The sequence below is a fragment of the Marmota monax genome, unplaced genomic scaffold, assembly GCF_021218885.2.
Source record: "Marmota monax isolate L192 unplaced genomic scaffold, Marmota_monax_Labrador192_F-V1.1 WCK01_AAM20220418_F8-fsc00018, whole genome shotgun sequence".
Lineage (NCBI taxonomy): Eukaryota > Metazoa > Chordata > Mammalia > Rodentia > Sciuridae > Marmota > Marmota monax.
This window is the reverse complement of record NW_026692201.1, coordinates 490104-509279: the sequence shown is the minus strand read 5'-3', so window position 1 is coordinate 509279 and position 19176 is coordinate 490104. Positions and strand designations below refer to the sequence as shown.

The following is a 19176-nucleotide window of genomic DNA, read 5'->3' as shown; positions in this document are numbered from 1 at the left end:
GTATTAATTTACACATTGACTTTTTAAAAAATTTTAACTTGAATAATAGCAGAGTCTGTGAGCCCCTCAGCAACTCTCTTGGGCTGATAGAATCTTGCATGATTTGTGGACGCAGTTGGGGCAAAAGCTGGAGGCTTCTGCTTTTTCCTAGATTGAATGGTCAAGCTGAAAGGAGAGTACTTCCAGTATTTATGTTCTTAAAAATTGGGGATGGGAGATATATGTAGGCTCCCCCAATTTTATTTTGAGATCAAGCTTTAAAGTTTGTCTGAAGGTACTATAAAATGGAAATATCCTGTCAGAAATGGGAAACAGTCTTTAAACTGATATTAAAATAGGAAATTAGAAATCATGAGGTCTCCTGGAGATGTCATACACAGAGCAGAAGAATGGCTTTCCAGGCAGTGAGAAGGTGGAGAGCAGAAGACCTCAACATAAAAGCGAGCTGTGCTGTGCAGCTCTGGGATACAGAGCTTTATGGAAGGCTGGCTGAAGTGTAGCTCCATGGAGGGGAGGAGAGGCAAAGAGTTCTAGAACTTTGTGCTGGAGAAAATGGGGAGCCATCTCAAGGTTTCATGAGAGGGAATGACATTAATAGGACCATGTGTTAGAATGAAGCTTCTGCTGGGTTGTGAATGGGTAGAGAAGTGGCCTGAGCATCAAAATCTGCTGCTCAGATGGGGGAGAGATGCAGAAAGTCTGGGCTCCCCCAGTGGAGGTGCAGAGGAAGACCATTGAGAACTTTTGTACTTTTCTGAAATGAGAGAGCTCTTTTAAGGCTCAGCTCAGATTCAGTTTAATAAAGAAAAAGAACATGGTTTTGACAAATATAAACCCCGTTGTTCTCTTCTGGCTTTATTTGTTCAGGATGAGGAAGCTGTTGAAGGAGTGGAGGGACAGTGGAAAATTGGGAATGACGGGAAGGGAGATGGGGACAGGCTAGAGTCAGACGCTCCTGCCTTTGTTCTGACCATCTGCAGGTGCTGCTCTGTGTTGCCTCTCTCCCCTCTCCTGCTGATTCCCTTTCTTCATCATCTACAGAGACATTCAGTTCTTCCACACTATTCCATTCTGTCCAAATATTTCTAGCTCCAGTGTTTCTGCTCTTCACTTGGGCAAATGACCACTCAGCCTGTGTGCCTAACTGTAAAGTGAAGCAAATTCCTTATCATAGTGTCATGACACCTGCATGGGAAATGCATAGAAAAAAACTTTGCTCCTGAAAAATGACAAAATTTGAAACAAAGACAGAGCTCAATAAATAAGAATCTAGTATGTATTTCTATGCTTATGGTATTCTGCCTTTTTATTTGTAGAACAAGAGTACTCTCTTTCAAATAGTCTGAGGCTTTAGCATTAGTTTTAGATCTTAAGCATGGTACTTATCCCCTTAAGAGTTCGAAACATGACTTTAATTCTTTTTGTTTTCCAAAGTGATGTTGTTGATAGGATGTGGGATTTGCATGGTTTTCTTAGAGACTGATATGGGTGACCTTCATATCTTTATCTTTTCTTGTGACCACAGGCCCCCTTTATGAAAATGGCTGACTGATTATTTGTTTTTTTGGAACAAAAAAGCCAACACTGAATTTCTCCCCTGCTACACACACATACACAACCTTTATTATATGAAGTGATCTAACAAACTAGAATTACTTTTATGGCTGTCAGACTTAAAGTTCAGGAGAGAAAAAGGGAAAGGAGTCCTTTTTATGGGAACATTGTCATGTAAATAGGCAGCAGAGTTGATTGATAGTTGGATGCTGTGGAGGCTGCAGGAAATGGTGAGGCTGTAGTCTCCACAGAAAAGCAAGGCTGAAGTATTGAAGTTTATGAACTAGGCTTGTATTGGAACAAAGAGTGTGGACTTGAAAAATCTAAAATAACTTCCTGTCTTGATTTTGTCTTTTGGATACATGCCAAGTAGAAAGGTTGGCCTTGTAAATGAGTGAGGCAGAACTGAGGCTTGGGCATTCCTACAGTGGGATCAATCGGTTTTTGGGTCAGATTAAAGGCATTAATTTCTTCAAGGATTGGCTGGGAACACACAAGTACATGTATATTCTTTGTTCAGTCCCAGAGTTTCTGGGATGCTGTGTAGGGCAGTGCCTCCAAGTGTAGCCACTGGACAAAATTCTTTAGCCTTCTTAAGGACAGTTGTTCCTGATAATCCAGGCTCTGATTGACTTGAGGCTGTTCAAATCCTAAGGCATTGACTCCATAAAACATGATCACTGTTCTGACTCTATAGTACTTTTAATCCTTCTTCTGTCTTGTTGTTGTTTTTTGATGTAATGTAAATTCAAATGCAAATCTTTTTCTAGGTGTGGTGTTATAATACCCCATTTCTGAAGGTTTGGTGAACTAACATCCATCCATTCTTCATTCCTCCCTTTCTTCCTTTTCTTTCCCCTTGTCATCCCCCCCCCACTCCCCGCTGCCACATCAAGCCAGTGCTTTCTGCATGCTAAATGTGTACTGCGCCCCTGAGCTACACCTTCAGCACTGAGTTTTTTCTAAGTGGTCTCAGATATTTATTCAATAAAGGCTGCCCTTGTAATAGTGTATTGTTTTCCTTTGTTTCCAGCTATCGTGGATGATGAAAGGCTTTCTGCAGAGGAGATGGATGAGAGGAGGCGGCAGAACATTGCTTATGAATATTTGTGCCATCTGGAGGAAGCCAAGAGGTAAGAGCCAGACCTAGGCTATTGGTGCACCTTCTTTTGGAGATAAGCTCTGTGGTAAGGGTGTGGGATTTAATGACCAGAAGGTACCTGAATGGGCCAGCAGCTCTGAAGCGTTGTCAAAAGTTAAGGATAGCCAGGGAGAGAATCTTGTCTGTAATCCATGATTTAGAACTGGGCAAACTCCCCGTGCCAGCTCAATTGGCCAGGAGTGTCCCCCCAAACTCCAGTTCTCAGTCACGGCTAGATGGGCACCACGCTCACCTGTGTGTATGCTGCTATACTTTTAATAACTCATTTGCAGTCTTGTTGGTGGCAGGCTAATGGGAGATGAAAAACCTATTTTTTCAAATGATCAAACAGGATTAAGAAAAAGTTGTTACCAAGCCAAGGTTCAGGGACTAGGGAGACATCTGCTCCCTTTTCCTTCTCCAGAGTCTCCTAAGAAATCACTGAACAAATTGCAGATTTTCCTTTCTTTTTTTCTTTTTTTATTATGCTTTTATTAGTGCATTATATTGAAAGCAATTTTTTTCCATATTTTTGTTGGTGCATATAGTTGTATATAATGGTAGGATTTGTAATTATGTATTTTGTACATGCACTCAGTAATAAGTTGATTTGCCAATATTGTTCCCCATTATTTCCCTTTTCCATCCTTCTTCCCTTCCCCTGGACTCTTTCCTCTATTCTACTGAACTTTCTTCAATTTTCATGAGATCCCTTTCTCAACACCTTTTTTTTTCCCCTTTTTTCTCTCTAGCTTCCACATATAAGAAAAAGCATATGTGGGTTTGGCTTATTTTGCCTAACATAATGATCTCAAGTTCCATCTGTTTTCCTGAAAATGACATAATTTTGTTTTTCTTTATGTCTGAATAAAACTCCATTGTGTATATACCACATTTTCTTTATCCATTCATCCATTGATAGACACCTAGACTGGTTCCAGAGTTGGGCTATTGTGAATTGTGCTGCTATAAACATGGGCATACATGTATCACTATAGTATGATGACCTTAATTCTTCAGGATAAAAACTGAGGAGTAGAATAGCTGGTTCATATGGTAGCTTCATGCCTAGTCCTTTGAGGAGCCATACTGATTTCCATGGTGGTTGTACTAATTATAATCCCACCAACAGGTGTGAAAGTGTTCTTCCCCGCCACATCTTCTCCAGCATTTATTATTATTTATTTGTTTGTTTGTTTATTGGTACCAGAGATTGATCCCACTTTCCCTGCCCTTTTTTAATTTTGAGACAGGGGTGGCTTTGAGCTCATGACCCTCATGTCTTAGTCTCCTGAGTCACTGGGGTTATAGGTATGTGCAACTACACCCTGCTATTGTTCCTATTCTTGATGGCTGCCATTCTGACTGGAGTGAGATGAAATCTCAGTGTGGTTTTGATTTGGGTTTCCCTGATTGCTAATGATATTCAACATTTTTTTCCCACATACTTGTTGGCCATTTTTATCTCTTCTTTTGAGATGTATCTATTTAGTTCATTTGCTTATTTATTAATTGGGTTATTTGGTTTTTTGGAGTTAAGTTTTTTTGAGTGCTTTATTTATTCCAGATATTAATCCTCTGTCAGAAGAGTCGCTAGCAAAGATTTTCTCTCATTCTGTAGGGTCTCTCTTCACATCCTTAATCATTTCATTTGCTGTGCAGAAGCACTTTAATTTGATGTCATTTCATTTACTAACTTCTGGCATTATTTCCTGTGCTTTAGAGGTCCTATTGAGAAAATTGCAGATGATTTCAAATTCTTCATCAAACTGGTTTGGACGTGAGGAGAAGCAGTGACTGGAATCAAGTCCTTTCTCTTCAAAAGTGTCCTCATGCTTCCACTTACCCCTCCCTAATGATAAAAGCTTAGTAGGACAATAGCATATTGGACTGAAGTCTATTGGTCATTCAGGGCAGTGTAGGTTTATGACAGCAATCTTCTCTTTAACCTGTGGGTGTGTGACCACTTAGGATATGTTGTCTCTAAAATCACATCAACTTTGTTAGAGTCTTTAGGTTAAGAAAATATGTTGGGTTCTCCAAGGAGAAAGTGAAGATAAAGTGTCCTAAGTGCAAATACTTTTTGTATCAGAGGAATCAAGGAACTTTGTCCTTTCCTGGGTGAATACTACATTGTTCGTATACCATGAGTTAGAGTTTGATTTAATGCTTGTGTGACAGAGTGCACCAATACTGGAGGAACTGTATTATTCCCTGTACACGATGTGTTATCCCTATAGAAAATAAACACTTAAATGTCATTGGTGCTGCTTATCTCTGATCACTGGTATATAGCTGTCTACAGAGCTAGAATGATGAGAATTTTAATCTGTATTTTGTAGAACACCACTCAGTGACACATACCCTAATTTGGCATCAGAATTGCTCCACAGGGGGATTTCTCAGTGTTGTTTAATATTTTAACAGTACCATGTAACTTCCTTTAAGTTCTAATGGTTAAGTTTTAAGGTTTATTTAACATGTCTGTGAAATCTACAGTTAGATTGCAGGATGCTAAAGATTCTCTACTGGTCTAATGATTATGAAAAACATGCTTTCAGTCAAGAGGTTTCCAAAAAATAATTAGATAAGAAGAATGATTCATAAACATTCAAAAGAAATGAGATTTCAGTGAAAAAGTTTTAGTTAAAGGAAGCATCCTTCACATGCATATACATCATAGTCTGTGCTTTTGCCTCCTGCTATTGTTTTTTTTTTTGGTAAGTGGGAAAAGGTATGTGATTGGGAGTTGGTAGACCTGATTTCCTTGTCCCAGCTCCACCATTTATAAGCTGCATGACCTTGGACAGGCCTCTTTGCCCATGGGGAAGCACAGTTTTCTTTCTATATAAATGGCATGATAAACACAGTACCACCTGCCTTACCTACTTAGTGGGCTTTTTTCCAAAAAAAAAATTAACTAAAGAAGATGAAAGTATTCTGCAAGCTATAATACCAGCCAGGTGTATGGTGATAATATAAGCTCAATTTTCTATACAGTATATCAAGGTCATGTAAATAAAGCTTGAAAGCTTGTCATTTTTTCTAGTATTTTTGAAATTTGGTAGTTGAATTTTTAAAAGAAATTCACATAACAATGACCCCAGGTTCCTTGAAATAGTTTGAAACTATTCCTTTGGAATAGTTTCTTTCAAAGAATAGGCTGCAAAAATTAAAATTTTCCTCTAAGACAGATTTTCATAATTTTTATTATAAAAGATGAGATATAATATGTATTTATGAATCATGAAGATATAAACTCTTTCAAAGAAACTGAATTTTGTTTACCAATCATATAAAAACTATGTGACTACTACTAGATACATAGAAGGCTATGATTTAAGAAAGCATAGTATACAGAAATTTCATGATCCTGAATTTAAGAAATGTATTAAGAAGTGAGTTTTTCTCTGTTCTAAAGATTATTTATTTGAGAGAATTTGAGAAAATAAATGATTCTTTTATAGCACTAGCACCTTGGGAATTTGTCATATTGTATTTACAATGTGTATATGTGTCTTCATGTGAGTGTAGTTGCTTAGAATGTTGAGTTTTTACCAAATGGTGTAATGTGTTTGTTCAGGCTGAAACTTTTTCTTGTTTCTCTTTTCAGTTTTAGATGAATATGATGCATTTTAATTAGAAATATATTGGTTCTGCATTTGGAAGGTATCTAGTTTGTATGTCCTGTAACTTAGAATTTTCAAAAATTTAAAATTGTTTACTTTTGGTTTTATTAGTTTCAAGATTTTATAATATTAAGTCATTTGAAAGTTCCTTTATTCTCAGAAAGATCAATAGAGAGAAGGAAAAGGGGAGGGGAGAAGGAAGGGAAAGGAGAGGTAATGGGGTCTGAACAAGATATATTCCATGCTTTTATAATTATGTCAAAGTGGATTCTATGTCATGTGTAACTTTAAAAAACAATTAAAAAATCCTTTATTCAAAGGGAACCCCTCTAACAACATTGCAGTAATAAAAAGGACTCTAAGGAAATAATATGAACAATTTTATGTCCCAAATTAGATAATGAACAGATTCCTAGAAAGACACCAAACTACCAAAACTGAATTAAAAGAGAAAAAAATCCGAATAGGCTGGGCACGGTGGCATATGCCTGTAATCCCAGCAGCTCCAGAGGTGGAAGCAGGAAGATCACAGGCTGGGAGTCAGCCTCAGCAACTTATAGCAAGACCATAAGCAACTTAGGGAGACCCTGTGTCAAAATAAAGAATAAAAAGGGCTGGGGATATGGCTCAGTAGTTAAGTGCCCCTCCAATTCAATCTCTGTTGCAGAAAGAAAAAAAAAATCTGAGTAAATACAACACATGTGAGAGCTGCGGCTCTAGCTCAGTGGCAGAGCACTTGCTTAGCATGCATGAAGCTCTGGGTTCGATCCTCAGTACCACATAAAAATAATCAAATAAAATAAAGACATTCTGTACATCAACAACTGCAAAATAAATAAATAAATAAACAAACAAACAAATAAATAATTAAAGAAAGAAAGAAAGAAAGACACGTGAAGTTAGTAGTCAAAAATTTCCAACATATCCAGATGACTTCATGGTAGAATTCTGCTAAGTATATAAAGGAGAATTAACATGGTAAGTTTTATATTTCATGGTTTTTACTATTTAAACAATAAATTTAAGAAAATTAACAAAGAAGAATTAACACAAGTCATTCACAAACTTTTCCAAAAAAATGAAAGAAGGAAACACTTTCCAACTCATTTTTGGAGGCATGTGTTACCCTAATATCAAAGCTAGACAAAGATATCTCAAGGAAACCGAAGACCAATATCTGTTATGAGTAAAATTGCAAAAATCCTCAACAAAATCTTAGCAAATAGAATCCAACAACATATGAAACCAAGTATTCACTATCTAGTAGGATTTAACCAAGGAATACAATGCCTGAAAATCAATATAATGGGCCACATTTGTGGAATAAAGTGCAGAAGTCACATGATCATCTCATTAAAATGCGTGAGAAGCATTTGATAAAAATCCATCTTTTCTTGATTTAAAAACATTTAACAAACTAGGAATGGATGAGAATTTCACCTGATACAGGGCATCTGTGAAAAATTCACAATTTATATCGAACTTAATGGTGAAATACTGGATGTTTTCTCCCAGAAGATCAGGAATAGGATGTCTGTTCTCAACAATTAAATTAAACGTTGTACAGGAGGTTCTACCAAGGGCAAATAGATAAGGAGAAAAAAAATAAGGTATCCAGATTAAAATGAAAAAAAAGTGAAACTATTTCAAAGTGACATAGCTGGTTTACACAAACTTTATAGGAATCTACTAAAAAAACAGAACCATTAATTTGTCATGATTGTAGGGTGATACTAAAAGAATGTGTAAAATTTTTGTTTCTCTACACTAGCAATGAGAAATCTAAAGATGAAGTTAATCAGAAGGACAAGGATTGTATGTTTTCTCTCATATGTGCAAGCTAGAGAGGAAGAAGAAGAAAAATAAAGGTGGGAGTCAGGGATCTCATGAAAATCAAAGGGAGACCAGGGGATGGGGATGGGGTGGGAGAAATGATATAGGCCAAATTATATTGTTATATCATGTACATGTCTGAATATGTAACAACAAATATCATCATTATGGGGGGCTGTGGCTGTGGCTCAGTGGTAGAGTGCTTGCCTAGCATGTGTGAGGCACTGGGTTCGATTCTCAGCACCACATATGAATAAATTAATAAACAAAATAAAGGTCCATCGACAATTTAAAAAATATATCATTATGTACAATTATAATGCATGGGAAACAAAATGCAAACACACGAAGAAAAAATAGTTAAAATGAATTTAAGAAAGCAATTCAACTTACAATAGCATCAAAAAGAATAAAATACTTCAGAATAAAATTAGCAAAATATGTGCAAGACTTGAAACTTAAAACTAGAAAATACTGTCCAAAATTTTAAAAAATATCTAAATAAATGGAAAGACATCCTATGTTTATGGATTGGCAGTCAATCTTGAAACTGTGTTTCTGAAATTGATTTATAGACTTAATGCAATTTCTAGAAAGTTGCAACTGCCTTTTTCTTTTCTCAATGCAGAATTGACAAATTGATCCTAAAAATTCATATGGAAGTGCAAGGAATGTAGAATAGTCAAAACAGTCTTGAAAAGGAGGAAAAAAGCTGAAGGACTCATATTTCCTAATTTTAAAACTTACAAAATCAAAACAGTGTGGTATCAACATGAGGATATACATATAGATGAATGGAGTGCAGTTGAGGATCTAAAAAAGCCTCTGATACTTATGGTCCATTCATTTTTGCCAGGGGAATCAAGGCAATTCAATGGGAGAGAGATAGTTTTCAACAAAGAACACTGGGGCAATTGAAGATCCACACATGTATTAAAATAAAATTGAACCACACTTCCCTCCATATACAAAAATTATTGTAAAATGGATTATTAACCGAAATGTGAGAGTCACAACTATAATTCTTTTTTTTTAAATTTTTTAAAAATAACTGTCTAATGAACAACTTTATTTATTTATTTATTTATTTTTTAAGAGAATTTTTTTAATATTTATTTTTTCATTTTCGGTGGACACAACATCTTAGTTTGTATGTGGTGCCGAGGATCGAACCCGGTCTGCATGCATGCCAGGCGAGCGCGCTACTGCTTGAGCCACATTCCCAGCCCACAACTATAATTCTATTAGAAGAAAACATGGGAGTAAATTTTGGGGGCCTTGGTTCAGGTAGTAGCTGCCAAGATTTGGCACCAAAACCAAAAATGACAAAGGTAAAATATATAAATATAACATCATAAAAATTAAAGTTTTTTTTATATTCAAAAGATACCAGAAAAATGAATCATATCTGATAAAGGACTTGCGTCCAAAATATGTAAAGAATTCTTATCACTTAGTGTAAAAAGGTAATAGCCTAATTTTAAAATAGGCTAATTTAAAAATAGACAAGAATTCTGGAAGTTTGAGAAATAAGATAAACAAATGACCAATAAACACATGGCAAGATAACTCATCATCACTCCTCGTTGGGGAACCACAAAGCAAAACCACCAGGAGACATCACTTCACATCCATTAGGATCGCTTCAATCCATAACTTGAATTACAACAAATGTTGCTAATGGTGTAGAGAAATTGGGACTCTCATATACTACTAGTTAGATTGTAAAATGGCATAGCTTCTTTAGAAAATGTTCTGGCAGCTCTTTAAAAACTTGAACATAGAGTTTCCATATGATCCAACAATGCCACTCCCAAGTATATTGAAAGCCTTTACCTGCACATAAACTTGTACACAAATATTCAAAGAAGCATTATTCATGTTAGCAGGAAATGGAAACAACCTAAACATCCATCCACTGAAGCAATGAGGATAAACAAAATGTAGTATCTCCACTCAATGAAATATTATTCCACTATAAAAAAATGGAATACATACTACAACATGGTGGAACATTGAAAAAATTGTGCTAAGTGAAAGAAGCCAGACACAGAAGGTAACAAATTCTATGAAATGTCCAGATGAAATAGTGATGAAGTACATTAGTGAGGCCTGATGGGGGGGATGAATGGTAGGTGACTGTGAATGGGTGTGGGGTTTCTTTTTGGACTGATAAAAATGTTCTGAAATTGCTTGTGGTTGTGGTTGCACAACTCTAAAGACCACTGAATTGTATACTTTTATAAGGAAGAATTATTTGGTATATAAAAATTACCTTAATAAAACTGTTACCTAGAGAAAAATTCCTTTATTTAGACTGGCTTGGAAAGCTTGGAGAGGTCCTTAGTGAAGCTGATAAATAAGATTAATTGGATTTTAGCAGATGTATCACATACATATGGTACTCCTGAGATATGTGAAGTACCTAGGTACTGTATTCATTTTGTAGATACTTATTGGGCATCCAGTAGATGTAAACAAGTGCAGTGGGGTTGCTCTTGGAGATAGAGGTCCAACAACTAAATTCTGTGCTCAGAAAGGCTCACCATTCAGGTTTTCAGGTTGAAGTTTTTACTAAAAAGTTTAAAATTCTTTCCTTTTAGTTATTTTTTTATTTTATTTATTTATTTTGGTTCTAGGGATTGAACTCAGGGGTGCTTAGCCACTGATCTATACCTTTCAGCCCCCTTTTAATTTTTATTTTGAGAAAGGGTTTCACTAAGTTGTAGAGACTGGTCTGGAACTTGCAATCCTCCTGCTTCAGCCTCCCAAGTTGCTGGGATTACAGGTGTGCATGACAGTGCTCATCTGCTCTTTTAATTTCGGTATGTGTATATCTTCCCATATTATCTTCCTAAATATTTCTCATATGTTCAAGGCTATTCTACCGATACAAGCCTACTGAAGTTTTTGAACATCTCTTGCTAGTCTGCTACAGTGGACTTTAATTGGTTTCTGAACTCCTCTCTGACCCTTTTCAATCCTTTATCTGAATTATAGTCAGGTGAATCATTTAAAAACTCAGATTTACTGTGACCAATCTTCTGTTTAATGTCTTCCGGTGGTTCCTAAATACTCCTGGGATAAAGACGGAAGTCCTTTGGGCTAAATGGGCCCTGCACAGTCCAGTCCTTGCAGCCTCTCCAGCCCCACAGTGTGCTCTGTTCCCTGTTGTTCTCTGCTCTGGCCACATGGACCTGTTTTCCCTCCACCCAGGACATTGTTTGTGGCTCTTTACCTTACAGGTTGAAGGGTTCAGATGATGTCAAAGAAACCTAATTATAATTGTTTTGGGAGGCAAAGGATGTCTATGATGGGTATTACTATTTAACCAGGACTGTATAACAAACTTAGTAGCTTCAAATGACAAATGTTTATCTCAGAATATTAGGAGAGCAGGAGTCTGGGCATATTCTCACTGGGTCCTTTGGTTCTAGATCTCTCACAAGGCTGCAGTCATTTCAGGATTCACATGGGGTACATCTACTTCAAGTTCACTCAGTGCTGTTGGCAGGATTCAACGCCTGACAGGCTTTTGGACTGAGGATCTTAGTTCCTTGCTGCCATTGGGTCGAGTTTTCCCTTGGTTGCTTGCCACTTGAACCTTTCCGTAGGGCAGCTCCCAGCATGGCAACCATATGTCAGGTGACATATGTCAGGTGTTGAAGCCAGCCACTATCTGAGTGACCAAGTGAGAGGGCCAGCTGGAAGTCAGAGTACACAAGGGTACGAATTCAAAACAGAACAAATCAGTGAGAGCCACCTTAGAAGCTGCCCATACCGTGTATCCATATCCTTTTGGAATTCACAGGGTACTTTAAAAAAAAAATGTATTTTTTCACAATTCTGGAGGCTAGAAGTCCATGATCAAGATGTTGATAGGTTTGTTTCTGCTGAGGCCTCTTTTTGGCTTGCAGATATCCACCTTCTCACTGTGTCCTCGGGGGGTCATCCTTATATCCTCTTCTTGAAAGGACCCCAGTTGTGTTGGATTATGGCCACCTAAATAACCCCACTTAATTACCTTTTTAAAGACCCTATTACTAAGTTTAGTCATGTGCTGAAGTTCCAAATGTTAGGGTTCAACATGTGAATGGGGGCGTACAATTCAGCCCATAAGAGCAGAAAATTTTATTTCTCTTTGGTTTGGCAAAGATTGACATGAATGTACACAAATCATTATGTCCTAAGATTATAGGTTTTATAACATGTCAAAACAATCCCCTTTAAGCTATAATTACTTGATGAAATATATCATGATACCTTCTCTTAAAACTTTTTAGGCAAGGGTATTGTACTGGTCAGGATTCTTGGTTGCCAATTCTGGTTACCATAAGCATAAAAAGAATGGATTAGAAGGGTATAGGTAGCGCCAGAATTGATGGAAAAGATAGAGGAATAGGCTTGGGATATTGAAAGCAATAAACTGATGTATGGCAGAACCACAGTTGAATGTCTTCATGTGAGGATCCTGGTTATGGTCACAGTGAGTACCTTAAGCTGCCATTGACAGGGGTAAATCCTTTTTATTATCAGAAACCCAACCAGGAATTAGATGTCTTGATCTGAATAGTTATAATACTAAGGTTATTACTGCCTTGATTTTTTTTTTTTAATTGTGAGTTTGGTCCCCCCCCCCCCCCCCCCCCCGCAAAGGAGTGTTTTTTGTTGTTGTTGTTTTTTCAGTGCTAGGGATTGAACTTGGGGCTTTGGACATAATAGGCAAACTCTACCATCTACATTCAGTCCTGAGCTGTTTGAAAGAAAGTTTTTCATTTCTGTATCGTTTAAAATAATAATAGTAAGTGAATTTTTTATTTTTCTTTTTGGATATCACCTAAAGCTTCTTTTTTTTTTTTTTTTAATTTTTTTTATTGGTCCTAAAGCTTCTTTACTACGGGAATTTTGCTGAAATGGAACTCTGCAGACAAGCATGTGACTCATGGACTTTAAATAAAAGGTTCTCTGATACCAGAAATCTTAGTTTAGAAAAAGTTACTCTTTTAATTTAAAGAATTGGTACTGCTGAGCAGATTTCTTACTGATCTGTGTTAAATATATTTCAATAATAAAAATGAATCCTTTAAAAATTTTAGTTTTGGGAGATAACTGCAAAAAAATTTAAGATAGGTCTCTTTGGGAAAACTCTGGGTTGAGGAACGAAATCCAATTGGAGCTATTATGAAGGTCAGAGAACAGGAGAGGAAATCTTGGCAAGAAGTGGAGAGGGAGTTTGCAAATTACAGTCAAGCAAGTAGTTATGAATGGGGCCACTATTGTGTCTCCCAAGGAAATTTCCTGTAATATTATAATCCTTTTTTAAGGAAAGAGAAAATGCATACAAATTTTCTGCTGTGCTTACTTTTTCTGTCCTAACTTTGAAAATAAACAAAGCGGAAAAGCCTTCCCTTGGTGATGGGCTTGTTTAGAAATATTATCTTTAAAGAACTCTTTATGTGAGTCAAACTGTTCTCTGTATGGGTAAGTCTGGGACAGTTTTGTATGTGCCCTGGAAAGAAAACAAAACACAGTGTGATTGCTTTTGTGTCTGTGTTTACAACTCAGATACCAAAAGGACACCTCTGATTTGATCAAGTCTCAAGCTCAGGCCCAACCTAACAGCAAGTTAGACAATCAGGTTTGGAATAAAAAGTACTCAAATGTTTAAGCAGGTTAATCATGAATGATGGTTTTACTTAAAAATTAATCATGATTTCTTAAAAAAAAAAAAAAAAAAAAGAAAGAAATCTTATGCCTGGGAATGCTTTATGGATTTTGTTGGATTTCGTCTTCATGCTTGGACCTCACTGTCTCTCTTTCTAAGAACACTCTCCATGGATGTGCTCATCAGTAATGTTAATAAAAACTTGGAATTTTGACCAAAATACCTTTCCTGGTGAACAATCTATTGAGACCTGTTGTTGCTCTGTATGAAATTTTAAGGACTCTCTTAATTGTATTTTCAAAACAAACAGCTTTAATGTTTCCATGGTAACTGCATTCCCTCCTACTCCCTTGTTTCTTCCCTGGCTCTGACCTCATCTCTGCTGTCCAAGGGGGATAAGTAGAAGAGTGGGTTTGCTCCATGTGGTGGCTGGTGGGGCAGGGGTGCAGTGAGTTGAGAGCAGACCCTCTCAGGTCTGATTCCTGGGTGAGGGAAAGGCCTACCTCTGAGGAACAGCCTGCTTGGGGTTGCTTTCCAACCAGCTTGCTTCCGAAACTATATGCTAGTAAGGCTTCTACCTTTTAGACAAGCCAGGGTTTGGCACATCCCTGTAGTAGGAAAAGAGTAGTCTATGAGGAGAAAGGACTTATCTGGGGGTAGCTTGCAAGTGGATGAGATGTGATCTTAATGGGGTGTCTTCATGGCATAAGAAGAGATGTGATACCAACCAGCCCTGCCTGCCAGCTTCTCATACTTACAGCTGGATCCTCAGGGGAGGTGTTGGTGCTGAAGTCCAGGGATTGTGCTATGATCTTCAGTAGAAGGGACATTTATTAAGGATGTGAGGGAAGAAGTCACAGGATTTGGCAGGGGACTGGATTTGGATTGCAGAACCATCTGGGGGGTTGGATGCTTTGGGGCTTTTTTAACCCAAATGAACTCATTTTGTGGTTTCTCTTAGCTGAATATAGACTTGGGTCACATCTCTGGGAGGCTTTTTGTTTTTTATTTGCATATATTATGTGTTCTAGTTTTAGATATATATTGGACAAGTGCCAATTAGGTATGTTCTGACACATGAAGATGTAATTTCTCAAAGTGCTGGTAGTTTTAAAGACAAACAATTGGTATTAATCTTCCAGCCAAAGACAAGTTGAGCAACTGATATTTAATCTCAAAGTTTATATTTGCTTCTCAGGCGCTTCAAAGTTGGAAGCCTAGGAGAGGTTTGGAATTTTCCATGGTCTCAAATGTACTTTACTAATAAGGGTGATCACGAGAGTGTCTATTCACCAGGCATGGTGCCCTGAGCACTCAATGCATATGATCTCAATTCTCATAACCACCCTGGGGGACAAGGGGTATCCTTGTTTTATAGATGGAGAAATCAGTTCCTGGAAAAACTTAAGTAATTTGGCCAGTGTCAGAGCCAACAGGCAAGAGAAATAGTCTTACAACCTAAATCTGTATGACTTCAAAGGCTAGGTACTTAAAAATGGACACACTGTCCCACTACTTTATTTGTCATGCATTTTGACTACATATTCCTTGTAAATTCAAAATGTGGTCTTGGTTTTTAGGTTCTTTGTGGGTTATCTCTATCCCAGCTCTTGATCACTTCTTCCTTCTTGAGTTTTAGTGGAATTAGCACAATGTAGCCATCGACTGTCTATTTGTTTTTCCCTTTCTTTTATGTTGTTTGTTCATTTTTTTAAGGGGGGGGGAGAGAGAGAGAGAATTTTAATATTTATTTTTTAGTTATCGGCAGACACAACATCTTTGTTTTTGTATGTGGTGCTGAGGATCGAACCTGGGCCACACGCATGCCAGGCGAGCGCGCTACCGCTTGAGCCACATCTCCAGCCCCTGCTCATTTTGTTTTAACTGGTACCACTATGAGCAGTTTGCTATGGGGAGAATTTACCATGTATTTACGTAGCATTTGTTTTCCCTTCTACCTACTTCCTGATCTTAAAAGTTTTATTAGGAATTGGCAGTTTTCTGTTATATAGGTTTGATTCTCCTCATCCAAGATAATTTGGGTTCATCTTTACTTCTGGTTATGTCTGGATTCTACTTTTAATTCATCAATCGTCTTTTTGGTTATGTTACTATTAAGACTGGTTTCAAAGATTGCTTGGCTTTCTGTTGAAACATCAAAAGGTCTGAATAGCAAACACCACTGAGGTCTCTTCCTTCCTGTATGAACTTCCCCACCAGATGCTGCCTCATGCTGCGATGCTTATATCTCATAAAGCAATATCATTATTCAATGCATAGAGAGACCGAAGGAAGTTGGTGGGGGAGAACATTTGTAGGAAGTATTCACAGATAGATTTCTTCATGTCTTCCACTTTATATATTTATTTATTATATTTATTTTTGTGTCACTGGGAATTGAACCCAGGGGCATTGTATCACTAAACTACATCCCCAGCCCTTTATTTTTAATTTTGAGACAGGGTCTCACTAAGTTACTGAGGCTGGCCTTAAACTTGCAGTCCTCCTTCCCCAGCCTCTGACTTGCTGGGATTACAGACAGTGCATGACTGAGGCTGGCTGATCTCTTTCATGTTTCAGAGTGGTTGTAGAGTGTAGAATGGTCTTTCACTGCTGTCTCAGTCTGAACACCTTCATTTTCCTCTAACAGAGTCAAATCCCCATTTCATATGTGGGGCTTGGAGGAGCTCATCAACTTCCTTATCCATGATGCAGTTTGTGGCAGATTCGGATTTAGGACAAAGGTCTGGGTTGACAATATTCTTTCATCCCATGAGTCTCTCCAGGTTGTGCTGATTAGGAAAAGTCATAGGTACAAAGCTCAACAGTGAAAATAAATAAAAATGTATATTAAACTTATTTGGTTTGATAGACTCTGTTTAAGTTTGCTTTTAGTTAAATGCTCAAAATCTTACATGGGGGAGTTACCTATGCGTACATTTCTGTTCTCTGATTTTCATTTTTGCTGAGAAACTTGAACCCATTGAAGTGTTAGAACAGGACTTCAGGAATGACATCGCTAGTCATCTCTGTATTCCTCTTTCAGTCTTGTTTAGCTTAAATTTCCTTGGAGTTTGTTCCTGCCGTCTTACCATCACATAACTTGTAAGGCACAGCTTTTCCTGCCTCTGGTATTTCACAGGGTGAAACATGAGGAAGCTATGTCGTTTCCAACTGAATGACTTAGACTGTAGTGATTTCCCAAATTCACTATGACCTGCACTGGGGTTTCAGAGGTGTTTGTGCAAATGCAGGAGTTTGGGGATCACTTCAGACCCTATAACTCTGTATCTAGGGAGGGGGGCCAGGGGGTCTGAATTTTAACAAATTACTCACGAAAACTTTTTTTAAGATTTATTTTTTTAAACCTTTTTTGTATGTGATGCTGAGGATCAAACCCAGTGCCTCACACAAGCTAAGCAAGCACTCCACACTGAGCCACAACCCCAGTCCACAGGAAAACTATGATGTATACCAAAGCTTGAGAATTATGCTCTCAAGAGGGAAGAGACTAGCATCTAAAGCTGATACTACCTCAGCTGGTGGCCTTGAGATCCCATCAGACTACTGAGGCTAATAAAGCCACAATGGGTAAGATGCTGCAAGGCAAAGTCAAGGATGAAGATGAAGGCAGGATCTAAGAATAAGGAAGTAGAGAAGTGGATAAATACAAAGCTATAGCTCGAGATTTGGAAGCCTAGATCTCAAAGGTGGAGTTTTTCCTGGTAGTGATAAAGTCCAAGGTGTGGTGGGGCTTGTGCTTGGTTGGAATGTAAAGGAGGTGAAAACTTTTGATAGAGGAGGAAGTCCTCTGAGCTGTGCCTTTGGGTGTTACCAAGGTCATCCACCTGTGAGAAACCACCAGAAGCAGGTACCTGTGGAGCACAGTGATTATGGCAAGAAAGGAATGTCCTGGAGGTCAGAGTGTTGGGGAGTGAGAGATACCAGGGAGCTGCTAGAATAGAGGTGACAGAACAAGGTGTGGTCTAGGAAAGTTCAGCAAGGAGAGTGAAGACCTTCCCTTTTTTGGAAATTTGGGGAACCACCACCTCTGGAGTGGGTTGATAAGAAATGGTATTGTGAAGGAAGCCAGATCCAGTAAGACAAGTAGGCAGAGAAAGTTGAAACAAAAGTGAAAAATATTATATTTTTACTCCAGATCAGCAGTTACAGAAGCACATGGGCAGGAATGGTGGAATTGGAGTAGGTAGGAGGAGGACCGGTTTGTAGGACTAATACAGATGAGTGTATCTGAAAGAGAATTGTAGGTCAACACTTTTGTCCATCTTAAGTCAAAGGCTGAAACCATTGCCAAAACAAGTTTAGATTTATTTTATTGTGATAGGGGCCCATTAGACATCTTTCATTATCAGTTTTCACTAATTCATTCACTAGGACCTTTACATTCAGCAAGTGACTTTAAAGCCTTGTGACCTGGAGTTAAACCATTTTATATCATGACCCAAGATACCCATTGTGTAAATGTGTGTGTGTGTCTGACAAAAGAGAACAAAGATTTACAAAACCACACTTCATCTTTACCATATTCTACACACTCTGATATTTTATATGATAGCCTGTTTTCATTCTCTGAGAAAATGTTGTGATCCATTATACTGATTTCATGACCCATTGAAGGGGTACAACCTGCCATTGAAACAGTGTGCTTTATACTATCTTGAGCCTGCCTGGTAGTACTAGATACTGTTTTCTGGTCATCTCTTTGATGAGAAGTATTAATTTTCTGCATTTATGCCATGCTTAGAGTTTATCACATGATCAGGGAGAAACCAGGAAGTCATGGTTGATCAGATCTTTGCCCAAAACCATCAATGCCTCCACTCTACCTGCAGGATCATCATATGGCCCCTAGCCTGGTGCACTATCCCACACTCATCTTGCCCTTTTTAGTGCATCACCCCTCCCTGTAATCATCCTGTCTTTGGTTTTTTCCTTACAGCCTTGTCCTGCTTCCAATGCAATTATTGATTGCACTTGTGGCACCCTTTGTTGTATGTTGTCCTCTCCTGACAGTCAGGGAGCTCCCCAAGGAAGACATTTTGGTACCCCAGTGGCTCACATGGAGACTGGTGCAGAGTGGCTGCTACAGTGGCCTGCCTGAGAGAACAGTGCAGGGACCTCACAAGGCCTGGCTTAGATTTCTTGTCTAGCGTGATTTGGCATAGAGAGACCTGTGAGAAATGCCAGTTCTCCTTGTGCTCAGGCTCAGGGAGAGGGGAGGAGCGACATGGCTTAGGTGTGCAGGAGGAGAAGGGAAGGGACATTTGCCATTTTCAGTTTTGACAGAGTGTGCTTTTGGCCCTTTGACCAGCTCTTGATGATCATTGATGATT

At 38.1% G+C, this 19176-nt stretch overlaps 1 protein-coding gene across 1 annotated transcript in view; it reads left to right on the top strand.

The window, feature by feature from the left end:
* The window catches only part of Iqgap2 (IQ motif containing GTPase activating protein 2), a 297019-nt gene that overhangs the window by 41643 nt on the left and 236200 nt on the right, over positions 1–19176 (top strand). The window contains exon 2 of the mRNA XM_046426823.2: positions 2588–2687. Coding sequence (XP_046282779.1) covers positions 2588–2687 — 100 coding nt within the window. The remainder of the gene's footprint in view (positions 1–2587; positions 2688–19176) is intronic.